Source organism: Elephantulus edwardii, unplaced genomic scaffold, assembly GCF_000299155.1.
Source record: "Elephantulus edwardii isolate Elephantulus edwardi_28Jun2011 unplaced genomic scaffold, EleEdw1.0 scaffold00523, whole genome shotgun sequence".
NCBI lineage: Eukaryota > Metazoa > Chordata > Mammalia > Macroscelidea > Macroscelididae > Elephantulus > Elephantulus edwardii.
In genome coordinates, this window is record NW_006400273.1 from 221,663 (window position 1) to 236,635 (window position 14,973).

At 36.7% G+C, this 14,973-nt stretch overlaps 1 protein-coding gene across 1 annotated transcript in view; it reads left to right on the forward strand.

Moving 5' to 3' along the window:
• Positions 1-14,973, forward strand: part of MAP3K2 (mitogen-activated protein kinase kinase kinase 2) — a 208,349-nt gene that overhangs the window by 56,281 nt on the left and 137,095 nt on the right. The window contains exons 7-11 of the mRNA XM_006903148.1: positions 275-405; positions 2,268-2,347; positions 4,233-4,300; positions 4,472-4,564; positions 8,060-8,266. Of these exons, the coding sequence (XP_006903210.1) occupies positions 275-405; positions 2,268-2,347; positions 4,233-4,300; positions 4,472-4,564; positions 8,060-8,266 (579 nt within the window). The remainder of the gene's footprint in view (positions 1-274; positions 406-2,267; positions 2,348-4,232; positions 4,301-4,471; positions 4,565-8,059; positions 8,267-14,973) is intronic.

Sequence of the window (14,973 nt, forward strand, 5' to 3'; positions counted from 1 at the left end):
TGTCACGTGGTGGCTGGGGGTGTTTGCTCCTTGGGGTCATGCAGCGACCTGGCAGCGGTTGCTCTTCCAGCGTCTTTTGTAGCTGGGGCCGGTTGGTTGCTCCTCTGGAGTCACGTGGTGGTGGGCAGTTCCTCCCTGAGTTAATGGGTCCCGTGTGGTCAAGCTAGACAGCAGTTATCTCCCCAAATAACTGTGGGAGCACAACAGGTGATGCTGTCAGCCATCAGTCGCTCAAACTGATATTTATAAAATCATTTAATTATTTTCTTTTGAGGCCATACAAGTAGAGAAAGAAGTTCCCCTCCCCCAGGATACATTCCAGATGAATTGCATCAGGTTGCTCGGAATGGCTCATTCACTAGTATCAACAGCGAAGGAGAGTTCATTCCGGAGAGCATGGACCAAGTAAGTAGAAGTTTGAAATAATTTTTCAGTTTTATTAAAAAAGATGTTATTACAGTCATTGTGTTTCGGCAGTTACCTAGTGCTAGCATATGGGTAGAGTGGTAGTTTATTTGTTTGTTTTGCTATGTTCTTCAATCTCATGCCGTCCTTAAGTGAAAAAACCAAAATGGATTTGATATGTAAGGGATACTTGAATACTTGAATGTTATAATGCTTATAAATGAATATGTTTAATATTAGATATTTTTAACATTTTAAAGATATAGAAAAACTATTATGTCATTTAACTTTGTGAAGCTGAGGTTTCTGAGCTTTCTAGTACATTTTTAAAAATTAGCGACATGTAGGGGAGCTCTGGTGGCCTAGTGGCAAGGAGCTGCAACTACAATCCCAGAGGCTCACGGTTCAAATCCACCAGATGTTCTGCAGGGGAAGGAGGGACAATCTCCTCCTGTACCAGTCAGATCTGGTTTGATGGTACACGCGCACACACACACAAAATTAGCGACATGTAAGAAAAGACTCAGCAGCTCAAGGTGCAGACAAGTTTATTGCCAAGAATAAAACCTGGGAAAGGAGATTTTGACAGGACTATAACACCAACTTCCTATATAGACTGAGGGCTTTATAGTCTCTAATGGTGAAGGAAGGGGAGAGGGACATTCTTGGGTCAGGAACTTGAGCGCAGAGAGGAAGAGGCTAACTTTTTGCACCTTGCTCCAGGACAGTGAAACAAAGGTTCAGTAATTTAAGTATCTGTTTCAAAAGAGGGTAGTTTATTTCTCTCAATTATCTTTGTAGTATAGGAATGTTATGGATTTGTTCTTGTTTTCTTAACATTAAGTTAAATGCTATTATAAGGTAATTTATATCTTATGATAATAATGTTGTTGTTAGGTATTGTAGTCAGAACCCACCCATACTAGTGAGTTTTCAGAGGCAGTAAATCACACAGGAGGAGACTGTCCATCCTTTTCTTGAGGAGCAGTTGGTAGATTCAAATCATGTGCCTTTGGATTTCCAGCACAATTCCTTTTCATGAAGCAGTTATATCATATAGGGAGCTCTGATAAATTAGTGATAAGGAGTTGCGCTACCAACCCAAAGCTGCTTAGTGGAAGAACAGCCTCTTCCCATGTGATTTACAGCCTCTGAACTCCACATAGAGGATCAGCTAGGTATTGGTTTTGATTCTGCAGTATGTAACAGCAACAAATGATATCATTAGTTTTAATTTGACCATCATTCCATTTTAGTAAGGAATATTATGCAAGATATTTTGACTTTTAATTATTTAAATGAATACTGTGTTAAGGGAGCTCTGTGGCTTAGTGGTAAGGAATTATATTGCCATCACAAAGGTACAAGGTTTGGATCCACTGACTCCTACATGAGAGAAACATGAGCAGATTCCTCCTGTGCATTTACTGCCTCTAAAAACCTAGAGTGTCAGTTATGGGTTAATTTCAACTGTACAGTACACAACAGTAGCAATACTATATGAAGAAAATTTTTCTCAAGAAATTTTGAAGTAATGGCTTCTCTAAAAGAAATTACATTTTATATCATTGAAAACTAGTAACTGGGGACTGCTGATGGTTATGCTGATGGCTGTACCTTTATGGGCTGATGAAAGTGTTAACAAAATTGTTGGGAAATTTCAGAACACTGAATATTCCAAAAGCTATTAAATTTTGCAGTACAAATGCATGAATATGTTGGCATATGCATTAAATACTCAGTAAACTTGTTTTAAAAAATATTTGCAAACAAATTCTCATTCATTTACAGATGAGCAAAACCCAGTAACTTTTAAGGACTATCCAGTTACATTATAAAGACACTTTTGTTTCTTTTTCTAGATGCTGGATCCATTATCTTTGAGCAGTCCTGAAAATTCTGGCTCAGGAAGCTGTCCATCACTTGATAGTCCTTTGGATGGGTAATGTTGATTGTGATTTTTGTTTCTGCATGTATGTCTGTAAGTAGTTAGCTTGTGAATTATCTAGACCTTTTCTGTGCTGCAATCAAAAGAAAGTAATTGATGACTGGTTATATTTAGTACAAATGAGTATTTTCACAGTTTGGGCAAATCCCTTAACCTCATAGAACTCAGTTTATTAAAATAATGCCTTTAAGGTTTCTTTTGATTATATTCTTTTCAGTATTCCTTCATGCCAAAATACACCTATTTAGAATTCATGGTAATTGGTTTTAAAGGCAGGAGAAAGATGGATAGTCTCCTCCTGTATGATTTATAGCCTCTGAAAACCCAGTGGAAGGTCAGTTATGAGTCTGTTCTACTTCAGAAACAGTGAATTATTGAGTGAATAACTTTTGAAATTTTGTTGGTGAAACTGCTGTCTAAATTTTCATCAATTTTGATTTTGGATAGTTCTTCAGTTGTTTTACCTTTCTATTTATTTGATACCAAATTAAAATATTATTTGTAATTGTGACCTGGTATGTTAATTATAATGTAAAAAATGTAAATATTTTTGATTTGTGAAATAGCTGTTTAAAAATACAGGGGAATAAAATTAAAACTATGAATTTTTTTGTACTCCCTCTCCTAATTTTAATAAGGCAGTGTTCCTGGTTGATATTGTATAGCACCCAAAGCCCAAAGATTCCTTGTCAAATTCTCTACTTGTTAATTTTCTCTTGAATTGCTTTATGAAGGCAAATTATGAAAAGATAACTGATATTATATGGAAATATACTATTACATTTCTCTTACTGATACATGAAACCTTTATTTGTGTTAATATTTACTCAAGTAGAGATTTAGAAATTCAGGGAAAATAGTAATAAGTAAGTTATAGCTTATTGAATACTTACTATTCATAAAACCTTTGTCTTATTCCTGAGCACTTTGTGTATATACAAGTACAGTTGTCTTGTCTGCTTTGTCAGGTTGGTAGTTTGAAAACACTACCCACTCTGTGGAAGAAAGATGGAGCAGTTCTGTTCTTTCCTGTACGCTCCTTATGAATCAAAATAAACTTGATGGCACTGGTTTTGTTTTGGTTTTTATAGATTAGGAGTCAGTCTCAGAAAGGTAATGTACCAAGATTGCACAGTAGTTTAGTGGTAGAACTAGGATTAAAACATGTTGTGTTATTGTTAGCTGCCTTCGAGCTGAGTCTGACTTACAGTATGCTGACTCATAGCAACCCACTGGAGGGGTCACCTGTGAGTTGGTTCTGATTCCCCAGCAGTGAAAGAGACATTTACTAAGTAAATGTCTAAAAAGAAGTTTCCCCTTTTGTTATTTATATTAACATTTTGGGAAAAGCTCTTTTACTTTAAATTATACAGACAGAAAAAGACACGGAAGTTGCTCCTAAGACTTTGGAAATGTATCTTTTTTACATAGGATTAAAACATCGGTTTGCCTACTTCTCACTCCTATTCTGATTCATTTCCTAAGTCAGGCTTTTTACCAGTCTGTACTAAATAGGGTGATCTTTTGGTCTACGGGATAAGGAGTTGTACTGTGAATCCAACAGCAAGTGTGGTTCAAATCCACTAGCTGCTCTTAGGGCAGAAAGTGGGCATTTTCCTCCTGTTAAATTTACAGCTTCTGAAAACCCACTGAAGGGTCAGCTATGGGTTGGTTCTGACTCTACAGCAGTGAAAGAGAGTACCAAGTAGATGTCTAATGAGAAGTTCCTCAGTTTTTGTTTATGTTAACATTTTAGAATAAGCTCTTTTGCATAAAATTGTATGGACAGAGAAACACACTGAAATTGCTCCTAAGACTTTGGAAATGTATCTCACTTACATAATTTATCTTAATTTAATAAAACATTTTCTACTTACAGAGAAACCTATCCAAAATCACGAATGCCTAGGGCACAAAGCTACCCAGATAATCATCAGGAATTTTCAGGTTAGACTATGCAAATTATAAATGTTTAAGTATTTATGCCACTTGATAGTATTTGTCTTGGAAAGATTATTTTTAATCAAATAAAAATTTGGAAGAATGCTTTTTATCGTTAGAAATATTTGACTTTTTTTTTTCTGTTTGTAATATAACATTGCGTCTGGGTCTTGACAGACTATGACAACCCTATCTTTGAGAAATTTGGAAAAGGAGGTACATATCCAAGGAGGTATCATGTTTCATATCACCATCAAGACTATAATGATGGTAAGTTTCTGGCAATTACACTACAAAAAGTATTGGGTAAAAATCTCATATATATGTACTATTCTTAGATATGGATTTGTTCCTGAATCACTTAGTTTTTGAGGTGTGTTTTCTCAATGATTCTTAATTTATTTGAGTGAAATATTGCAAATGATACTAGCTTTTCCATTCAATCATTCATAGATAGTGTGTTTTAATTGCCAATTTTAGATGGATCTTGGCAGAGAGCAAAGAGTACCAGCGGGATATCTATCTCTGTTTCATTGACTATGGAACAGCATTTGAATATGTGGATCATAAGACATTGTGGTTAACCTTGAGAATAGGAATCCCAGAATACTTGACTGTGCTTATGTGAAACCTATACTTAGACCTTGGAAGCAGGAGTGACATCTGCTTCCTAAGCAACATGCCTCTGGAAACTATGAACTTTGATAAAAATGATAGTTATAGAAAGGCTTCAGGTCTTCTGTTCATAGGGTTGCTATGAGTTATACTTGACTCGATGGCAATCAACAACAACATACTTAGACCAGGAAGCAGTCCTCAGAACAGAGCAGGGAAATATTACATGGTTCAAAATCAGGAAAGGAGTGCACCAGGGATACGTCTTATTTCCATACCTTTTTAATCTGTATACAGAACATACCATTCAGGAGGCTGGACTCAAAAGAGAAGGAATGTGGCATCAGGATTAGAGGAATACTCATCAATAACCAACGTTATGCAGATAACACAATCTTGCTTGCTGAAACTGAGACAGACCTGAAGCGCTTGCTGCAGAAGGTCAAGGACTGTAGTCTTCAATATGTCTTGAAGCTCAGCATCAAGAAGACAAAACCTCTCACCTCTCAGCACCATGATGAATGGAGAAGACATTGAGATTGTTAACAATTACGCTTGCTTGGCTCCACAATCAACACTCTTGGCACCAGCAGTCAGGAAATCAAAAGACTAATTGCATTAGGCAAATCTACTGTTTAGGGACCTTTCCAGAGTACTAAGAGGGAAAAACATCAGTCTCGAGACTAAGGTGTGCCTGATCCAGTCCATGGTCTTCAAAATTACTTGCTGTGAATCAAGAGAGCTGGACAATGACTAAAGATGACAGAAGAAGAATTGATGCCTTTGAGTTGTGGTGCTGGAGAAGAGCCTTGAACATACCATGGACTGCCAAGAAAACAAATGTTAGGTCTGTCTTTCAGAGAGTGAAACCAAGTTTTTCCTTGGAGGCAGGATTTTGTAGCTCTGTGGCCAGGAGGGACCGATCTTTAGAGAAGGATAGCATGCTCAGAAGTGTGGAGGGACTGCACAAGAGAGGAAGACCCTGGATGAGATGAATTGATACAGTAACTAAGACAATTGAGGTAGGTGAGTCAGAATCAGTGAGACTGCCTCAGGACAGGCCAGGCTTCAGAGCTGTTGTGCATAGTTCACTATGAGTCACAGGCAATTTGATGGCACATAATAACAACAACCATCTCTATCCCCTTGCTCCTTTTTTTTTATTTTTTTCTTTCTTGACATTTTTGTTGGTGATGGTTTCCTTTTGTTACTGTCTTAGAATTTGTGATTACAAGTTATAAGAATGTTTGTTGCTCTGTGGAATTTTGCTATTCTTACTGGGGTGAGATGATATCTCAGAGTTGTTTTGATTTGCATCTCTCTTAGAGCGAGCGATATTGAACATTTCTTAATGTATTTGTTTGCCATCTGAATGCCTTCCTTGGTGAAGTGCCTGTTCATATTCTGTGCCCATTTTACAACTGGGTTTACCTTTATCTTGTTGTGGCATTTGAGTAGTCTATAAATTCTAGATGTAATTCCCTTATTAGACATGTCATTACCAAATATTTTTTCCCAGTCTGTGGCTTCCCTTTTTACCCTGTTGGAGAAGTTTTTGGATGTGCGTAGGGATTTGATTCTTAGAAGGTCCCATTCATCTATTTTAACCTCTCCTGGTTGTAGATTTTTCAGGATGCTTGGAAGTCTATTCATGTTGTGGATTAGTGCTTCTAGGGTTCTTCCAAGCTTTTCTCTAATGAAGTTTATAGTCCTTGGTTTTAGTCCTAGGTCCTTGATCCACTTTGGGCTGGTTTTTGTGTATGATGTGAGGTGTTAGTCTTGTTTAAGTTTTCTGCAAATGGTTTTCCAGTTTTACCAACACCATTTGTTAAAAAGGCTGTCGTTTCCCCATTTAACTGATTTTGTCTCCTTGTAAAAAATCAATTGACCATAGGTAGATGGGTTGATTTTTTTTTTGGTTCTTAATTCTATTCCATTGATCTATCTGTCTGTCATTGTACCAATACCATACTGTCTTGACCACCACGGCAGCATAGTAGGATTTGAAATCAGGAAGTGAGATGCCTCCTACCTTGTTTTTCTTTTTAAGGAGTGCTTTGCTTATTTGGGGTCTCTTTTCATTCCGGATAAAATTGGAGATTGCCTTTTCCATCTCATTGAAAAATGGGATTGGTGTTTGTATTGGGATTGCATTGAACATGTAGATTGCCTTTGGTAAGATTGTCATTTTCACAATATTGAGTCTTCCTGTCCATGATCAGGGTATATTCTTCTAAGGTTGTGGAGTGTAAAATGGTTCAACCACTATGGTAGACAGTATGGTGCTTTATCAAAAAGTTGGAATTAGATACACCATTTGACCTAGCAGTTCCACTACTGGAAATATACTCTAAAAAGAACCATAACTCCCACCCAAGCAGATATGTGCTCACCCATGTTTATTGCTGCTTTGTTCACAATAGCCAAGAGTTGGAAACAACCCAAATGCCAGTCAATAAACAAATGGATAGAGAAACTATGGTATATTCACACAATGAAATATTATGCAGTATTGAAAAACAAAGAACTCATGAAATATTATACAAAATGGATGACCCTAGAGGATATTATGCTGAGTGAAATATCTCAGTCACAAAAGGACAAATACTGCATAATGCCAATGTTATAAAACAGGACTGACATGGGGGTTCGAAGGAAACTAGGAAAAGAGGGAACAAATGATGTACATGGCATTGAAACAGATGAGGAAGAGAACTGTATAAAAGGAATATATGATTAGGTATTATTGACATGACAAGAGTCCAGAATAAGAGCTGTATAGTAAAGGGGGAGACAACGATGATAATGACTGTATAACAACAAAAGAACTGTTTTTATTTAAAAAAAAACAACACAAAACCAAAACCAAAACGTGAACTTTGGGGGAGGAGGGACAGGGAGGAAAATGTGCAATAATGAAAGAATGGAAATCCAAGTTCTTTATAAACTTTCACTAAAATCTCAAACAAGTTATAAGAATTTTCTCTTGAACTCCTTTATAAAGAAAACTGCTCTTAAGTCTACATATAACCATATAATTGTTTTTCCAATTTTTGTTCCTTAAATTACTAGTATTAAGGTAATTTTATCTTAAGAAAAAATTATAAGGGAATTGGTGGTTTGGTTTTTTCTTCTTTTTTTATTTTCTAGGTCGTAAGACTTTTCCAAGAGCTAGAAGGACTCAGGGGACCAACTTCCGATCGCCTGTGAGTTTTAGCCCTACTGAACATTCCTTAAGCACTAGTAGTGGAAGCAGCATCTTTACCTCAGACTACGATGACAGTCGAATCAGAAGAAGGGGAAGTGACATAGACAATCCTACTTTGACTGTGATGGACATCAGCCCACCTAGTCGCTGTAAGTAGTGGAAATTGGCACAGTAAAAATGTAGAGCAGAACATTTGCAGAATTTTATAGAATTAAGAAATGAATACCACATTAGTATCAGGGTGATAGTAGCTTCTCTTAAAGAAGCCGCAGTAGTACTGTTTCCAGAGGTCAATTAATAGGTGTAATATCACTGCCATTTACTTTGATTTTATTACAAAATTATTACCAGCTAGACCATAAATTCATTTCACACATCTGGCTTTCAAACACTGCCTCTAAGACATAGAAAAAGAATTATATGTTTAATCTAGTTCTAGTAGCGTAGTCTATAAGGAGTTTCACTGCTAAACCAAAGGCTGAGCTTCTTTGGGAGTTTGAATCTATCAGCTGCTCTGTAGGGCAAATATAGACAATCTTTACCATGTAATTTACAACCTCAGAGACCTTCTGGAGGGGCAGCTATGAGTTAGTACTAACTTGACAACAATTAATTTTTTTAGTTTGATTTAGTCTAGGTTTGTTTAAGAATTTATCAGTTAAGGCTGAAACAAGTACAAGAAGGCATGACATTGTTATTAGAATATTATTTTTGGGTAGTGTGGTGGATATCTTACTTAAAATAGTAGGAATAGGACTAGAATGGAAACTTTGGGCCCAATTGTGAAAAATTTGGAGTTTATCTTTTATTTGCATATTCTCAATCATTCCTTTTTCTGCTGATATTGTCATGTTTTACATATATGTATGTACCCCACATACTACATTTCTACTAATTTTGCTTTAAACCTTTTTAAAGGGTTAAAATAAGAGAAGAATACCTTTGACTTATATGTTTAGTTTATCTGTTTCCATAGATATTCAAGGTAAGTATCAAATTCCTTCTGCCTGAAGAACTTTCTTTTGCATTTTTAAAAATATAGGTATGCTATAAATTCCTTCCATCAGAAAACCCACTGTGAGGTAACTTTTAAGGATGGAGTTGAACTGCTTCATAAATTTTCCAAGATTACACTTTACAGAAACCAACTGTGGAGCAGCTGGTGCTTTCAATCCACCATCACTTGGTTAGCAGAGCAGTCAAGGGCCACCAGTATCCTGTGGTTTGTTTTAAAAGGACCTTTGTTTCTTACCCACCCCTTCCCCACTTTTTTTGTAGTTTGTATAAAAGATTACAGAGCAAATTTGGTTTTGTTTAACAGTTTATTTTATAAATAAAATATTTATTTATTATATTTTGTTTTATGGCATTAGTTGTCATTCCTCATGGAATGTTGCAATATTATTTTTTACTTCCTCCCTAGGATCTTTCTTACTGATTTTGAAAAATACTCTTTTCTAGATGTAGTCTTTAATTGACACTTTAATTGACACTGATTTTGAAAAAAACTCTTTTCTAGATGTAGTCTTTAAAAGACACTTCTCTATCTTTTTTTTTATTTACCTAATTTCTAGGGAGATATCACTGTGTTTCTTATTTTTGTTCCTCTGTATGTAACAAGTTTTGTATACCCTCCGCCCCCAGTCTAGCAGCTTTAGAGCTATACTCTTTATCATTTATTTTTGACTCATTGGATTTAGGTTGTTGTTGTTGTTATGTGCCGTCGAGTCACTTGCGACTTGTAGCGACCCTATGTCCAACAGCCCTAAACTCTGCTCTGTCCTGTGCCAATTGCACTGTCTCTAACACTCCCATCCTGATTATCCGAGTCACTGAATCAATCCACCTCATTTTTTTTTTTTTTGCGGCAGTGGTTTCCTGAATTTGTCATGATTTGTCTACGAAAAAAGCTGTGAGCCATTTTCTTTACAGATATTTCTTCTTCCTCCTTTCATTTTGTTTCTCTCTTGGATTCCAGTTACAGTGAAACTTGTGAGAGCCAGCTTTCAGTGGGACTGCCTAGTTTTTCTGGATATCACAAGTTTTCATCTTTTTAGAGGATGCAATCATACTTTTCTGTTGTTCTCTATTCAGAATCCTACCTCATAAAAACACGAAAGGTATTTGTTTTCAGTTTTCAATATTACAGTTCAAGAAAATAACACAAGTTTACACTGTTCTTAAAATTGACTTTTTAATAAAAATATGTATCATCAACATCTACTGTTTGGTACTAGTTTTGGGTTTATTGAAGTAATTGTTGAGATACTTCTAAATCTTTAAAAATCTTTATAATTTTCTAAAGCTTTAATTTTAAATAACTCAAATTTTCATTTTAACATTTACAAATTCCTTCAAAAGAACTAAAAAAACTAGCTTACATATGACTTTAAGGCTCTGGTTCTTCTAATAGTAGGTCTTCATTATCTTCATGGTTATTATCTTTAGAGTTTCACCAGTTTTGCAAGTTCATATCATTCATTTCTGTGGCAGTTTCTTTATCATCATCAACATAAAATAAAATCCTGACTCTTTCTGAACCATTATAAATCTCAGCCATTGCCTGATGAACCTCTGTTTTACTACAATTGATAACTGAGAATTTTTTTATTAATTATAATGAAAGTTTACAGAGACTTTGAATTTCTATTAATTCATTGTTGTACTTTTCTCCCTGCCCACTCCTCTCGCCCCCCCAATTTGCTCATCTCTTTGAAAAGTAAAAAAATTCTTTCACTGTTATACAATTCCTCCCCCCAAGTCCACTATGCAGCCTTCATTCTAGACTCCTGTCATAACAATAATACCTAATCATGTATCCTTTTAAAATAGTTCCCTCCCTCATCTGTTTCAATGCAGTATACATTATTTATCCCCTTTCTCAGTCTCCCCTCAACCTCGATATCAGTCCCGTTTTACAACAGTGGCACTATGCAATATTTGTCTTTTTGTGACTGAGATAGTTCACTCAGCATAGTGTCCTCCAGGGTCACCCATTTTTTGTGTATGACATGAGTCCCTTGTGTTTCAGTGAAGCATAGTATTCCATTGTGTGAATATACCAGAGCTTCTCTCTCCATTCATTTGATAGGTATTTGGATTGTTTCCAACTCTTTGCTATTGTGAACAAAGCCACAATAAATATGGGTGTGCATATATCTGCTTGGGTGGCGGTTATGGTTTCTTTGGGGTATATTCCCAGTAGTGGAATTGCTGAGTCAAATGGTATTTCTATCTGCAACTTTTTGAGAAAGCGCCATATGGCCTTCCACAGTGGCTGCACCATTTTACACTCCCATCAAATGTGAAAATAAGGGTTCCAGTTTCTCCGCAACCTCTACAACTTCATCAGCATTTGTTGTTTGCTGTTGTGTTAAATTTTGCTGTTCTGACTGGGGTAAGATGATATCCCATAGTTGTTTTGATTTGCATCTCTCAGAGCTAGGGATTTTGAACATTTCTTAATATGTTCGATGGCCATCTGAATGTCTTCTTTGGTGAAGTGTCTTCATATACTGTGTCCATTTTCAATTTACCTTTATCTTGTTGCGGTGCTTGATATTCTAGATATAAGTTCCTTATCTGACATGTCATTACCAAATATTTTTTTCCCAGTCTGTGGCTTCCCTTTTTACCCTGTTGGAGAAGTTTTTGGATGTGCATAGGGATTTGATTCTTAGAAGGTCCCATTCATCTATTTTATCCTCTCCTGGTTGTAGATTTTTCAGGATTCTTTGAAGACTTTTTATGTTGTTATTAGGACTTCTAAGAGTTCCTCCAAGCTTCTCTTTAATGAAGTTTATTGTCCTTGGTTTTACTCCTAAGTCCATGATCCACTTTGAGTTGGTTTTTAATGTGTGAAGTGAGATGTGGGTCTTGCTTGAATTTTCTGCAGATGGTTTTCCAATTTTGTCATTTGTTTAAAAGGCTGTCATTTCCCCACTTAACTGATTTCATCTCCTTGTCAAAAATCAGTTAAATATAGGTAGATGGGCTGATTTCTGGATTCTCAGTTCTATTCCATTGATCCATGTTTCTGTCACTGTTCCAGTACCACACTGTCTTCACCACTATGGCAGTAGGATTTGAAATCAGGGAGTGAGATGCCTCCTTCCTGTTTCTCTTTTTAAGGAGTGCTTTGCTTATTAACTGAGGATTTTTAAAAATATCTTTGTCTGAGCCAAATAAGAAATTGTAGTTCTTTAAGCATTTTCCTACTGTGTTAGGTTTGTTAAAATAATTTTGATTCATGGCTTAAAAAAGAATGTGTACCAAGGATGTCACTTTTTAAAGAATATTTTATGCCTAGCTTCCTTGAGTAAGGCCATTATCCAGAAGTCATAGGGACCTCACGGATAGTGGGGGATAAAAAAAAAAAGTAATGTATTAACTAATGGGAAGTAGCATTTATCACTGAACAAAAATACTTTTATTCTGATTAGTTGTTTATTTTTATCATACTTTGAAAATCTACAACACTCATTGATTTTTGTTCCATAACATTAATTAACATGCCCCACTATCTGATTGTCTGATTCCATAAGAGTGGGCTTATATATTATTTGTCCTTTTATGACTGACTCATTTCACTTCCTAAGAAAGGTGATCCAACAGAATGTGGAAATTACTGAACAATATCGTTAATAACACATGCCAGCAAAATATTGCTGAAGATGATTAAAAAATGGCTGGAATACTACATTGACAGAGAATTGGCAGAAGTTCAGGCTTGGTTTAGAAAAGGAGACACCAGAAATACCTTTGCTAAAGTCAAATGGATCCTGGCTGGTATTTACATTTTCATCTTTTTAAGGAAGTGTCATACTGCTTTCCATAATGGTTGCAGCATTTTACATTCTGCCAGTAATGTTCTAGTCTCTGTACACCCTTGCTAGGATTTTTTACTCATGAACTTTGTGAACTTTGCTATATTGTTGTTAAGGTAAGGTACTATCTCATTATTATTTTGATTTGCATCTCTCTAAGTGTCAAGACTTTGTCTTCCCAAGCTGCCCTCTGAAATCTTATATATATTTTTTTTATTATTATTTTTTGTGCACGTACCGTCAAATCAGATCTGACTGGTAGAGGAGGAAATTGTCCCTCCTTCTCCAGCAGAGCATCTGGTGGATTTGAACCGTGTACCTCTGGGATTGCAGTACAGCTTCTTGCCACTAGGCCACCAGAGCTCCCCTTGAAATCTTATATTCATCTCCTTAACTTCTTGATTTCTTCCTTTTGCTTTGGCTTTTTAGTGCTCCAGTTCAATATTCAGAGTCAGGGATCCATCCTATCTCCATACCTTTTCAATCAATATGCGGAACCAATCATTGAGGAGGTTGGACTTTATGAGGTGGAATGTGGCATCAGGATTGGAGGAAGACTCATCAACAACTTGTGCCATCCAGATGACACCATCTTGCTTGCTGAAACTGAGGAGGACCTGAATCAGTTGATACAAAAGGTCAAAGATTGCAGCTTTTAATATGGATTGAAGCACAACATCAAGAAAACAAAAATTTTCACCACTGGACCAATTGGCAGTACCATGATGGATGAAGAAGAGATTGAGGTTGTTAACACCTTCAGTTTGATTGGCTATACAATCAACACTCTGGTACCAGTAGGCAGGAAATCAGAAGACGAATTGCATTGGGAAAGTTTTCTGTCAGAGATTCATAGTATTGAGAAAAAATGATGTCAGTCTGGAGACTAAGGTACACCTGATCCAGGCCATGGTCTTCACAATTACTTGCTATTTATCAGATAGCTGGATAATGAGTTAAGGATGATATTAGCAAAATCAGTGACTTTGAGTTGTGGTGTTGGAGAGGAGTATTGAAAGTACCATGGACTGCTAAGAGAACAAACAGGTCTGTCCTGGAGAGGGTGAAACCAGTCTTCTCCTTGGAGGTAAAGATTTTGAAGTTCCATCTCATGCTTTGGGCATGTGTCCAGGAGGGACAAGCCCTTGAAGAGGACTTTATACTTGGAAGGGTGGAGAGATAGCTCAGAGAGGAAGACTCTAGATGAGATGGGTTAATTCAGTGACTCGGGTAGTTGGAGTAGGTGTTTCAGAGTCAGTGATATTGGCTCAGGATAGAGCACAGTTCAGAGCTTTTGTATATAGTGTCACTGTGAGTCACAAGCAACTTGATGGCATATAACAACAGCATCTAGTGGCAAGAAGCTGCGTTGCAATCCTGAAAGTACATGGTTTGAATACACCAGCTGCTCTGCAGGAAAAAGATGAGAAATTTTCCTCCCATGTGATTTAGTGCCTCTGAAAACTTTCTAGAGGGTCAGCTATTGATCACTTCCTATTTTACAGTCCACATATTAACAATAGCTAATGAGGGAGCTTTCATGGCCTAGTGTTAAGAAGCTATGCTGTAATCCCAAAGGTATACAGTTTGAAACCTCCAGCAGCTCTGCAGAAGGATGGACAGTCTCCTTGCTTGTGATTAATTGCCTCTGAAATCATGCTGGAGTGACGCTGTAGGTCAGTTCCAACTTTATGGCACAAGAACAGCAGTAACTAATGAAAGGATACATTTCTGATGATCCTCTCTCAAAAAAAAAAAAGCCAAACATCTAGTGGGGTGGGTAGCGACATTGAATATTGGTCTTTTTTCTAACTAGTAAATGTCTTTCATCTGCTCTTTTCTGTAGAATGCTTGTCTGTCAGATACTATTATTATTGTTGTGGTTGTTATGTGCTGTCGAGTCACTTGCGACTCATAGCGACCCTATGTACAACAGCCCTAAACTCCGCTCGGTCCTGTGCCAATCGCACTGTCTCCGACACTCCCATCCCAATTATCCCAGTCACTGAATCAATCCACCTCATAGAGGG